Source organism: Coregonus lavaretus (assembly GCF_964263955.1).
Source record: "Coregonus lavaretus genome assembly, chromosome: 6".
NCBI lineage: Eukaryota > Metazoa > Chordata > Actinopteri > Salmoniformes > Salmonidae > Coregonus > Coregonus lavaretus.
This window is the reverse complement of record NC_139993.1, coordinates 55,122,590-55,135,719: the sequence shown is the minus strand read 5'-3', so window position 1 is coordinate 55,135,719 and position 13,130 is coordinate 55,122,590. Positions and strand designations below refer to the sequence as shown.

Sequence of the window (13,130 nt, the reverse complement as noted above, 5' to 3'; positions counted from 1 at the left end):
TCCTTCAACTACAAAAATACGACTTCACAATCACTCACCGTCCAGGCAAAGACATCCCTGTCGCAGACACACTCTCCAGGAAGTTTCTTACCTACAAGGACAGCAGCCTCAATGAAGGCATGGACATGCAGGTGCACACTGTGTACAGCAACTTACCAGTTAGTGACACAAAACTGAAGGAGATCCGAGCAGAAACCGAAAAAGACACACAACTCACACAGCTGAGGAAAGTCATACAGTCAGGATGGCCTGAGGAGAGGAGAAAATGCCCTCAAAGCGTCTCAGAGTTCTGGAACCATCGTGACGAACTATCACAGATCAACAGAATCATTTTCAAAGGAGAGAAAATCATCATTCCTACCAGTCTCAGAGAAGAGATTTTGACAAAGATCCATGCTGGACACATGGGCATGGAAAAGTGCAAACAGAGAGCACGGGACATTTTGTTTTGGCCCGGAATGTGCAAACAAATAGAGGACATGGTTGGTAAATGCCCCACCTGTCTTGAACGACGCCCCTTGAACACCAAAGAGCCAATGTTACCTCACCGTATCCCAGACCGACCCTGGCAGGTCGTGGCAACCGATCTGTTCACGTGGAACAACGAGGACTACATTATAACAGTGGACTACCACAGCAGGTACTTCGAACTCGACAAGCTTCACAGCACCACATCTGCAGCTGTGATACACAAGCTGAAAGCAGCCTTTGCCAGGCATGGCATTGTAGAGACTTTAATATCTGACAATGGGCCCTGTTACAAATCAAATGAGTTTGAATCCTTCACAAAAGCATGGGAGTTCACACACGTCACCACAAGCCCACATTACCCTCAAAGTAATGGCCTTGCTGAAAAATCTGTGCAGATCGCTAAATCACTCATGGACAAAGCAAAAGCAGACAAGAGAGACCCCTACCTCAGTCTCCTTGAATACCGCAACACTCCAGTTGACAACTTCAAATCACCAGCCCAGCTGTTGATGAGCCGCAGACTTCGCTCAATCCTTCCCAGCACCAACCAGCAGCTGCAACCTGAGGTCGTCAGCTACAAGGAAATGCATGCAAAACGTGCACAGAGGCAACAACAGCAAAAGCGATACTACGACAGGTCAGCCAGACCACTGCCACCACTGAACGACGGAGAGTCAGTTAGAATCCAGGAGCATGGCTACTGGAAGCCAGCAGTCGTCATCCAACCAGCTGACACTGAACGTTCATATCTCGTTCGCACCGCAGAAGGAGCGGTGTACCGCCGCAATCGTCGTCACCTACTGAACACAAAAGAACAACACACTGACGAGATGAACTGTTCCCCTGAAAGAGAACGGGGTGGACTAAACACAGACACAACACAACATACACCATACTTACCTGCAACACCACAAGAACAGTTGACTGACACAGAAGCATGCTCAGCTTCATATCACACAAGGTCAGGAAGAGAGGTCAAGCCTAGAGCTGTCCTAGACCTGTGAAATGTCAAAGGGTGTAGGCGGATCTCTGCCCTAAAAGAGTTCCAGACTGTAAACTTGTTATTGAAAGTTAACTTGAAATGCTTTGGTATGGTATTTGTTTGATATGTTGAGATGTCATTGCTACAGTGAAAAGCTGAGTTGCTGAGAAATGTTTGTTCTAAAAGTAACAGTATGCTGAATCATTGTTTGTCTGTTATGTTGATGCAGTTGGTGCAGTTTAAATGGTTACTTACCTCGAGTTCAAACTACAGAGCATATATTCAAAAGAAACGCTTTATTGTTCTACATATTTTTTCTTTTTTTTAAAAGAAGGGGGATGTAATATTCATATGTGTCAGCATACTGAATTGTAATTGGATGCATTATACTGTCATATCATACTGTGCTATGATTGGTTAAGACCACCCAGGTGGTGAGGTCATTCTAAAAGATGATCATGGCCAGAGACACATGGACATGCAAGTTATAGCTAGTTAATAAAGAGCTACGTTTATAAATATCCTGTCGTCCTGCATTTTATTATTTTGTACAAAGCATACAAAACAAGACACAGTACTACTGCCAAGGGATGACCTATAGGTGTACCTACCGTAGGAGTCCCCTCGAAGCCTACTGTTGACTATGTACATACACAGCGCGTGACAGAGCTGCAGGAGTTGTGACCCGTTTTTGTTGGTTATGTTGTTGTAGTTGTGTCTCACACACACTACAACTATTGTAAATGTGCTGAGCTGACAATCAAAATGTAGCAATGATTTACAGAGTTCTGATAATTTCAATAACATGTAAAACCTTATATAAACGCTCTGCATTTCAAGTAGGCTACAAAAGGCTAGATTGATATCCACGCACACTCAGAGCATCAAAGCAAATGCACAACTGAAAAAAGAGGAGGAGCGCAGCCGGAGCAAAACCACCTCGGTGCGTCAGTATGCGCTTATAGCAAGCATGGCAGGCGACAGCGAGACTAGGCTGGACAGTCAAGCCGAGAACGAGAATGTTACACGGCAACCTTTCCTCATCGGGGTAGCCGGAGGGACTGCCAGCGGCAAGGTTGGCATTATGATTTTTATGAATTAGAAATGTCCTGTTTTTCTAGCCTATAAACAGTGACAGGGAATTGTCAACGTGGTTGAAATATGAGAACGCACTGACCGCGTGGTTCATGATAGACCAATGAATGAATGTCACATTTGTTCCATCAAAGCTAGTTTGTTCTTTAATAATTTCAGGAAAAACATTTAAATTGTTTAAGATTATAGGTATAGGCCACTGCTTGGCAAGAATTTAGCCCACTTATGTGCCTGTAGAGAACTGTCCTAATAGCCCTATCAATTAGTGTACAAATAATTCAACATTTCCACAAACCTCCGGGAAACATGGATTTCACGATGAATCTATTCTGACTAGGCATATTTAAATTCAGAAAGGGCATTTATGACAACCCAGACAGAAAATCAATACTTTGCTAAACAAAGATGGCTCCTTTTATCCTGTCATTTAGGCTATATTCTCTTTACATATCATTTCAATGTAGGCTATACAATGTTCTATAACTAATCGGCCTATCTAAAATATAGGCCAGCCTTACAGCACCTTTTGTTAAGAGGCATGTTACAGCTGTCTGGCAAATGGTGCTGCTCCTCATTCCATCCGATGGAATGCTGGATGGCTGTCATTCTCGCTCTACAATGTAACAAGAAAGAAAAACAAGTAGCAACAATTTATCTGTAATGTTTCAAAGAACTCTTCGCTCGGAGACAGTGACCATCGTGGGGGTGGGGGAACCTAACGGAAATCTTAACAGTTTATGTGAGCGATCGAAGGACAAAGCCGGTGTCTCCTCCAGACAATATCTTGGCGGTGACATTCACATACAATCCAATCCGAACTAATTGTTTTTTATTCATAAGAGCCATACAGTTATTGATCCAACCAATTGTTATTGTTTGACTGCGTCAACAAGACCAGCTGAAAACACTGCATATCCGCCATAATACACTAGAATGGGGTCAGTGGCACAGTAATATGTGTAACAGCCAATGATGTATATAAACACTAGATTGCTGATGCTATGTATTGGCCAATGAGAGGTTTTGAAGCCACCGGTCTGCCATATTGGTATTCCTGAGAAGACTCAGTCCTCCATAGATTACCACAGTAGTCATAATACCCATAAAACATAGCGGTCAAACAGGGAAATGGTTCCAATCGTTTTTCCACCATTCATTTTTCCTATAGGGATTTTAGAAACACTTAAAATAAGGGCTATGTTTCATGTAGGCTTACCCTGGCGTGACGTTTTGATAACCATGTAAATCACTCATGGACAAGGTGAATTTTGTCAATATATTATCAATATATAATACACACCCAACAAATGAAATGCTAATTAGCTGCTAATGTGGCTATCATAAAGAACTACACATGTCATGATGATCTGAACCAGCCTGCCGAATCGAGGCAAAGGTCAGAATTACTGGATTAACTATCTAATGTTAGCTAAATGTAGTAATGAATAAATTGGCTACATTTAAATGGACAATTCATCTGGGGCGGCAGGTAGCTTAGTGGTTAAGAGCGTTGTGCCAGTAACCGAAAGGTCGCTGGTTCTAATCCCTGAGCCGACTAGGTGAAAAATCTGTCGATGTGCCCTTGAGCAAGGCACTTAACCCTAATTGCTCCTGTAAGTCGCTCTGGATAAGAGCGTCTGCTAAATGACCCCCCCCCCCAAAAAAAATGTATTGTGCAAGTTTTAAATTGACCCAATACCTGTTAGCAAAGGTGTCAGCTAGAGATGACATGCAGGAGCATTTAGGGATTTGTAGTTTTGCATGATGTCTACTTTAATGCTAATTATCATTTTCGAATCAGAATAAATAGAGCCTAATATATTGATAAAAGTCACCTTGTCCGAGAGAGATTTACATGGTTATCAAAACGTCACGCCAGGGTAAGCCTACACGAAACACAGACCTTATTTTAAGTGTTTCTAAAATCCCCTATGGGAAAAATGAATGGTGGAAAAACAATTGGAACCATTTCCCTGTTTGACCGCTAATTGAAATACTGTAGAATTCCATTCATTCCTATAGAGCCCCACAGTGGAAGTGTCATAATACCAATAAAACCTAGAGGTCAAACAGGGAAATGGTTTTGTTGTAGTGGGTACAGTAACATTAGCAGGCCTACTCTCTAAAAAATCTACTTTAAGGAAAATGTCTTTCTATATTCTTATTTTTTATTCCTATGTTTAGCTCACATAATATAATTTTAAAAGTATATGCATTAAGGTGACTGTAATAGAATAAACGTGGCAAAAACTAATGTAGACATTAATAAATGCATTTCTATTGCTTCCAAAATCAATTTTTTTTACAATGGTGGGGGACTAGTAAAATGGAGACGCGGTGCTTCAAAACAGCGCCCCCTGTCAGTCATCTAGTGTAGCCTAGATATAAATAAAGGCCTACATCAGCCAGCTGCTTCTTTTCCAATGTAGGCTACTGTTAGTCATGGTACAGTAAATAAATGTTATTTTTTCAAGACTCAGTAGGCCAAATTCATCCATGCCAAAGTCATACTATGAATTATAAAGTATTATCTAGCCCACTGTGTTGTTTTGTCTTAGTCTAGACAATATTCACAATTGTCTGTCTGGTTAGGTAAACTGTTATGGCCTTTCAAATGCATCTAGGCTTGTTTTACATTATCCAATTTTTAGGACATATTTTTGTAGGTAACCTTAATTTGACTGAAACGACATAGTCATTTGATACACAGCAGGTGTTCAGAAATGTTGTTAACCCCCCGGCCCCTCTGAAGGAAGTTACTGTTACTTCTTGTTCTGTTTTGTTTTTCACTGTCTCCCTGAGAGAATATAAGACCCTATGCCTGCTCCCTAACAAAGTGGAGTGGGGGTAGGAAAGCGATGAAACGTGAATTTAAAATGCATGGACTTGGGCTCTGTTTCAAAATATCACTTTTTTATATGACAGCGGTTCCACACAAATATTATTTATTTTATTCTGTTATGTTCCATAATATTCTTAATATAAAATATGTGTGTTGATTGGGTAAGTGTGTCTTGTCTGTTTAATTAACAAAATAACAAAGTATTGATTTTATTTGGATGGCTGCACAGACCTGTAACACCTAATTCAACTCAAAATATGCTATTCTATTCTTTTGAAAATACAGTTTATTAGTCTTATAATATTTATTAGGACCTGCTTAAACAAATTAATAATGGATTTATTTTTGATGGTGTATATTCAATGGATTTATTAAAATAAACGCCCAACCACATCTGCACACCACTACTACCACTCGTCACCAGCATGCTGGCATGGGCACAGGAGTTATAAAAGGCGTATCAGAATGGATTTTAAATGGGCCTGTTTGTAAGGGGGTCATGTAAACATTGCCCTATTTTTATTTATTTTTAAAGAGGGAGCAAGATAAGTGTTTTCAGTGACATCGGTGTGCATTGTGTGATTTTAACCAATTGTGTGTAGGACTTGACTACTAATTGCCTACTAATTGGTTGATGTCATTGGAAAGACTTATCTTCCTCTATCTTTTTTAATACAAAACATAGAAATGTGCCATTTTCACATATGTTGATGTTGGGGTGGTGCTGGAGATGATTAATATGAAGTTGAAAAATTGTTACATTTCCCTTTAAGGCGGCCCTGACCCTGACTGAGTCTGAGACACACCAGAGAAGACAGGATGTCAGTCATTCAGTAGCAACGCCCTATTCTTAGACCGCTGCACCTACTCATGCCACCAGGCGACTGCAATGATAATCTAACTGCTTACTTCAGGCCTACCAGAGATCAGAAAAACAGAGATAACTGGCAACAGACAATAGGTCTAGGTGAACTTGCATAAGGGAAAATGTATTGCAGCAAAGGGGAAAATGCATGCTAGCCATCAGTGACGAATACAAAAGTGTCACCTTGGAAAGAGCTCAGACAGGGCAAAGATATTACAAGAGGATTAAGCAGAATAAATGTGTCTGTAGAGTCAATACAAGTTTATAAATTATTAGACATTCAGAGGGAATAGTTCAAAGATGTCAAAGAAGAAGGGGCATCACAAGATGGCCATGCAACAATTCCGTCTTTGATGGGACTATACTTAGCCTTCTTTGTATGTTTAATCCACACTCCTCTCATCTCTGAGCTGTACTCCCTAGCTGCCAGCTGAAATGCTAATCACCAGTCCGGGGTCACACTCTCAATCCATTTAACTAATCATCCGCAGCCTGGGCCCTACAGACTTCATGGACACACACACACACACACAGAGGCGGGCACATGGCCTCACACACACACACACACAGGCGCGCACACAGCCACATACACAATGCCTAAACTGTAAAGTTTGTCAGAAGAAGAAAAAACACTGTCTGATAAACAGGTGGCTCTAGTGGTAGTTTTGTCTCTTCCGTTTGTTGGGGGTATGATACCAAGAAATATTACACGCTAAGGAATGTCAGGTGGACCACAATTCATGCCCCAGAACAGCATTTCATAGAGGATGTGAAAGGGTTAAATAATTTGTTATCTGCATTATCTGCACACATTTTCTACATCTATCTACAACAAATGACTACAAAGCAAACACATGTTAATGTCTGGTTTGGACATGTGTTAAAATTAATGTTACAGACTTCATGTGTATAATTTTTTTTAGAAAGTGATTAAATCCAAGTAGTTCATCCTATTTTTCACTCCTCTTCCTTGAATTGGCTAGCGAACCATAGAGACATGTCTTTTAGGCTGTACTACCTGATCAGTGGGGAAGGCACACGGACCACTTCACTATTTGTATGTTGGTATACTGTATTTTCCAGTGTGAAAAATGACTCTCATTTCCCCCCTGCACTACTTGAACAGAAAGGTTAACCGTGCATAATGTAGTCAGCTGGAAACCAGACAAGGTGACCACACTTTGAGCTATTGTGCATAGCTGCAAATGTATATTCTAATATACTGCGTCCATCTCTGTCATAGTCTGGTATATCAATATATTTTTTATGACCCATTCATATTTTTAACATGCTTTTATCTCCAAATCTCAATGAACACATCAAAACCCCAGTCGCTGTGGGTCACAACTTAATTCAGATCACAACCAGACACTGTTGATAACTTGATATCCTCTCTTTCTTTCCCCCCTCCTCCTCCTCCCCCGGCCAGTCGTCTGTCTGCGGTAAGATCATGGAGCTGCTTGGCCAGAACAAGATTGACCATCACCAGCGCCAGGTGGCCATTCTCAGCCAAGACAGCTTTTACAGGGTCCTCACCCCGGACCAGAAGGCCAAGGCACTGAAGGGACAGTTCAACTTCGACCACCCAGGTATTTAGCTCATCTATTTATTTATTTATCTATACATCAGGATACATTACAGTGTGTCAGTTGTTAAATAGTTACTATTTTTTTCAATATATGGAATATTTTACCAACTAGCAAATGTAGCTTTATCTCTTGGTTTCCAGTGTAAAATACTACTCTACTCTCACTTCCCCTTGCTCTTCTCATTGAAGACAAATGATTGCATGATTTTGTTTCTACTCAAATGAGTTTCATAATGTGGAATACTAATGTTTGGCTTTCCCCTCTAGTTCTTAGAAGTAGAATGACCATAATTCCAGGGGAGAACCAAAGGTTTCTAAATGTCCTGCCTTGGGTCCCCTTATGGCCAATGATAGACTGCTGTGTTGAAAGTCTGTCTCAGTAGATACTCAGCAGAAGAGTTTCTCACTCTGACAGAATGTGGAGCAGAGCAGTCTGTCTCAGACAGTGTGGTTGGGCCCAGGCCCTGGTCAAAAGTAGTGCACTAAATAGGGAATAGGGTGCTATTTCCGACGCAACCTATGTCTTAGTCATTGCAGTCTGGCTTTGTGTTTGGCTGGCTGTGATATATCTTAGTCAGTCTGGGCTGGCTCTGATTCTGGAATCTATTGTAAGGGTTGGCTGGTCAGCATGCATCTGCCAGCCATATCAGCATATATTCTATCCCACATGTAATCTCCTTGTGGGGATTAGATCTTGATCCTATGGCCTGGCAGACATGGAGACAGACACACCATGGTTCTGAGTTCTTTTGTCCTATCTCTTCCTCTTCTCAGATGCATTTGACAACGAGCTCATCGTCAAAACGTTGTGGGACATCTTAGAGAGCAAAACGGTGCAAATCCCGGTGTATGACTTTGTCACCCATTCCAGGTTAGTAGTCAGGACACACACACACCACACACCACACACACACACACCTCATACACATTGTCCTCTCCCTGGTGGGTGTGTGTATCAGGAAGGAGGAGGTGGTGATGGTGTACCCAGCAGACGTGGTGCTGTTCGAGGGCATCCTGATGTTCTACTCCCAGGAGATCAGGGACCTGTTCCAGATGAAGCTGTTTGTGGACACAGACGCAGACACACGGCTCTCACGCAGAGGTGAAACAATAGACATACACATTTACCATTTCATTGGGTGAAACACATCAAACATGACACTTGTGAATTGTAAAAAGACAGCAGTGGGCTTCCAATATAGGGCTTGGAGGACATTAATGATTTTGATTTATTACGATCTCCATTAGCCGACGCCAATGGCGACAGCTAGTCTTACTGGGGTCCTACATATATAACGAAAAATAAATTACAGACAAAAGATGTAGACGTCTACTAGCTTCATAAGAATCCCGGAAAAATCCTACTGACAGCTCCACTCCTGTTCTGTGTTCCCTCCCCAGTGCTCAGAGACATCGGCGAGCGAGGTAGGGATCTGGAGCAGGTGCTAACGCAATACATCACCTTTGTCAAGCCTGCCTTTGAGGAGTTCTGTCTGCCAGTGAGTACCTAGCTATGATACTGCCACAACACATATTTTAACAACCTTGGATCAATCTATTTGTGTCATCGTTAGTTGTTGCTGACCTCCTCTTGAAAGGTATTGAACCCCCTGGCCCTGGTTCAGATCGTATTGCTAATCATGTTTATTTCTTCACCCCCTGTAGACCAAGAAGTGTGCTGATGTGATCATTCCCAGAGGAGCAGATAATCTTGGTGAGTTTCTGACTGTTTGTTTCTCAAGATGGCTGCCTTATGTATGCAAGCAAGCAAGTATGCTGGTATGTGACAAATACTACTGACTCATTCTTGGAACATGGCTCCCCATAGTCCGTCATTTACGTTGTTAATCAATGCAGTCTCTTACCCTGCGATAGTAAACTTACTAAAGGCTGATGTGACTGTAAGTGATGGCTCTTTTGTTTATTTTACTGTTTTGAGATGGATAGATGGTGTGATTGGTGAGACCTAGACATGGGAATCAGACTAGATTGACTGTTTTGTCCTGGGAATGTTTGACTGTCTCTGTTTTGGAATTGAAAGGACAATTGTAGATTTCTCACTTGTTTGCAGGCCCTATTAGTCAAATTGTTATGCTTTTAAATCCTGGAACGTGTTCTTCTTTCATTTTATCTGAATAAGAGAGGAATGGAACACCTTGTGATATTATCTTTCAATGCCCTCTGAATGCTTTCTTCCCTCTCCTTACAGTTGCCATAAACCTTATAGTTCAGCACATCCAGGACATTCTGAACGGTGGTCTGACCAAACGCCTGAACAGCAGCCTTAACGGTTACGGAACTCCCCGTAAACGGCAGGTGTCTGAGTCCAGCAGTCGGCCCCACTGACTGCACAGTCCCTCTCTCAGCGCCAGGGAGCGAGGGATCGATGGTAGAGGAGCTGAGGCCTCACCTGTACATACCTACCTACTGCCTGTCCGCTACACTGTATTTAAAAACCAGAACTATTTATTTCTCTAGCAAGAAGCTGCAAGGCCTTCATTTGAAATTGTTTTTTTTTGTACTGGAGGATGACATTGTTTGGAAGGGAGGAAGAGGATTAGCTGTTTGTTTTGTAACTGTTTCAGGTCAAAGGTGCAGCAGTTATTTTATTTATTTATCTCTTATTTGATTTTCTGGATACATTTTTTGAGCTTACAGATGTGAATAAATAAGGAGGAAGATGGTTCATCTGGGTTGAGCTTGAGCCCTTGGTGTGCGTTCAGTGGTCAGTGCATTTTTGATTGGTCATGTCTGTCTTTACTGTTGTTTTATTGGAATGGAAGGGAGGATGTGTGACAGATTTGATTTGTTACTGAGGGAACTCTGACACACACACACACCATTATATTGGAAACTATCCAAGAACCAAGATGCAAAACTAAATTCAGGACTGATGCCTGCCACACCTAGTACTGAGGCTGCTCTATGTATAGGCAGACATCTTATCACTTGTCAAGGTACTGTAGTCCCTCGATACACATTCTGACGCACCATAGAGAGACTCAGTATGAGCTGAAGTGTTAGTAACTGCTATTTGCTACAAGCATGCTCATATTGAGTTAGTGAAAGGGAACAATTTCTCAGGCCCTACACAGATTATCTGCCTTTGCTGACCAATCCAGTGGGTCAATGCAACTTCATGTTGTCTCACTCTGAAAAAATACTGAACTACTTGACTTTACAAATCAAAACGGTGTTCTTAGAGTTTGTACATAATGTATTTAGTATTATTTGCGCTATTGATGTTGCTGTTTTTCAGTAATTTGAGTTTCACAGTATTTACTTGTTACCATGCATCTTGAACAAACAACCTGAATTTGAGAACATCAAAACTGAGACTGTCTTTTTCGTCAATCAATCTTTACCTCGACCAGTTTTGTGTATGGGGACTGACAACCCCACCAAAAAAATAGTGTTCTGTACTTGTGCCCATGGCCCCTCTTTTAAAGCCCTAGACAGGGGAGTTTGTAAAGGCCCCATGTCTATTGAATTCTTTGTGGTTCCAACTCATAACTTTTTTTCATTAATAAAAGCTAATGCTCTTGAAGGATGAGATCACTGCAACTGCCTCTTTTTGAACATCCGTAACATTTGATAGCAATGTTTAGGCCTAGGCTATATATACTGTAGGTTGTTTTGAACTGCAAGTTCATTTGAGGTAAATTTGCACTTAAATAGGACATGATCTCCATCTTATTTTCTATGTTAGTAACAATTCACTCTTCAAGCATTAGTATCTTTCATTGCTCTTTACTGCTGCTATTAAACTGTAGTTCATCAATGTAAAACTCCTGTTTTTTCTCTATTCTTATTTCCTACAATTTTCCATGAATTTAACGTGTACCCAAAATATTTTCCTTTGGGATTAAGCTCTCCGGTCATTAATATAGTTGAATTCTCAGTCAATTGCCCCATCATATGTTGGTTTATTCACATAAATCAAAAATATACTGCAATATTCCCAGACTGTGATTAGAAGGGTGAGATTGGGGTGTTATTAACACTCACTCACTGAATGACATGCTATTAGTGTTCTACTAAAGGTTGTGCTGCATTGCAAAAGGTCGCCTACAATCACAATGGATTGTTTTGCTTTCAGAAATGTATAGGTACTAAAAACCTCCTGACTGCTGTGCTGTGTTTCCTACCTCTTAATATTTATGGTACCTGTATGCAAAGTGTACACTGTAGTTTTGTTTACATTTCCAGGGCCAATGATGGGCATGTCACAATGTTGAGACAGCCAGCCACGAGTGTTGTCCGCAGTCCATCCGTGCATCATCATACCCTTTGTTTCTTGGCTTCGGATTGATCGATTATTGAAATGAGAAATGGTTTCTAAAGTACTGTATGAGCAAGCACCTTACATAGAGGCATGAATGTTGACTCCATGATTAGGCTATCTACATTGTGAGATGTAGAACTAGAGAAAGTGAACTTGTTGATTCAAATGTCAGCTCAGGAACTAGAGAGATTTTGAATATGAATATAATCATGAACACTAGCAATACGATGCCTATCTAAAATGTAGAGGAAATGCCCTAACTTGAATTCAATGTACATGACCTTTCATTTCAAAGGCCTTCAAAAGGTCAGTCAAGCAATGCCTATCATAGGCAGCCATCTTGCAAACATTCAGTAACAAATGAATTCCTTTGCTCAAAATGTATTATGGTCCAAAGGCTGTGGATGTGGATCATCTGTATTTATTTCAATCATTAAAATGTTGCTTTGTGTATAATTGTATAAATGTAGCTTCGATGTTGGTGATGAAATCTGCTGTACATAAAACACATTTTGTCTGGTCATTCAACTCAATGACATGATATGAGTTACTTGCGTGCAAGAGCTAGCTAGCTACTGCACTACATTTGTTCCATGATCAGGGTGTAACACTGGACCATGAGTAAGTACTGTCAATGGCCTCAGTGTGAACACTGTACATTTGAAAATAGTAATGTACTGTACAGTATGTGTGAAGAATGAGGCCTTTGACACATAGCTCAGGCATTGTTGTGCATGACTCTAGCACACAAGATAACTGTAATAAGAGAGTAAGAAATAGTATGATTAACCAATACTGTTACCAGACAAGTAAAACAAAAAGCCAAGTTACCCATCAAATTGTGAGCTAACTGGTTTACCTTAAAGTTGGAATTATAAAATAGTAATATTTTTTATTTCATGTAGGGATTAATTTTCTGTTTGACACACACCAAGATATGACTACATGAATACAATAGCCTTCATAACTGTATTATAATGTAAATGTATTAACAAATCAAAC

The 13,130-nt window shown here is 40.8% G+C and overlaps 1 protein-coding gene across 1 annotated transcript; it reads left to right on the top strand.

Annotated features, from left to right (window-relative positions):
- Nucleotides 1–2,409: 2,409 nt before the first annotated feature.
- LOC311130617 (uridine-cytidine kinase 2-A-like) lies at nucleotides 2,410–11,626 on the top strand. The gene is made up of 7 exons (XM_084163402.1): nucleotides 2,410–2,528; nucleotides 7,685–7,844; nucleotides 8,618–8,714; nucleotides 8,803–8,945; nucleotides 9,245–9,342; nucleotides 9,509–9,557; nucleotides 10,053–11,626. Exons 1-7 carry the CDS (start codon nucleotides 2,424–2,426, stop codon nucleotides 10,187–10,189), a joined length of 789 nt encoding a protein of 262 aa, XP_084019528.1. The 5' UTR covers nucleotides 2,410–2,423; the 3' UTR covers nucleotides 10,190–11,626.
- Nucleotides 11,627–13,130: the final 1,504 nt, after the last annotated feature.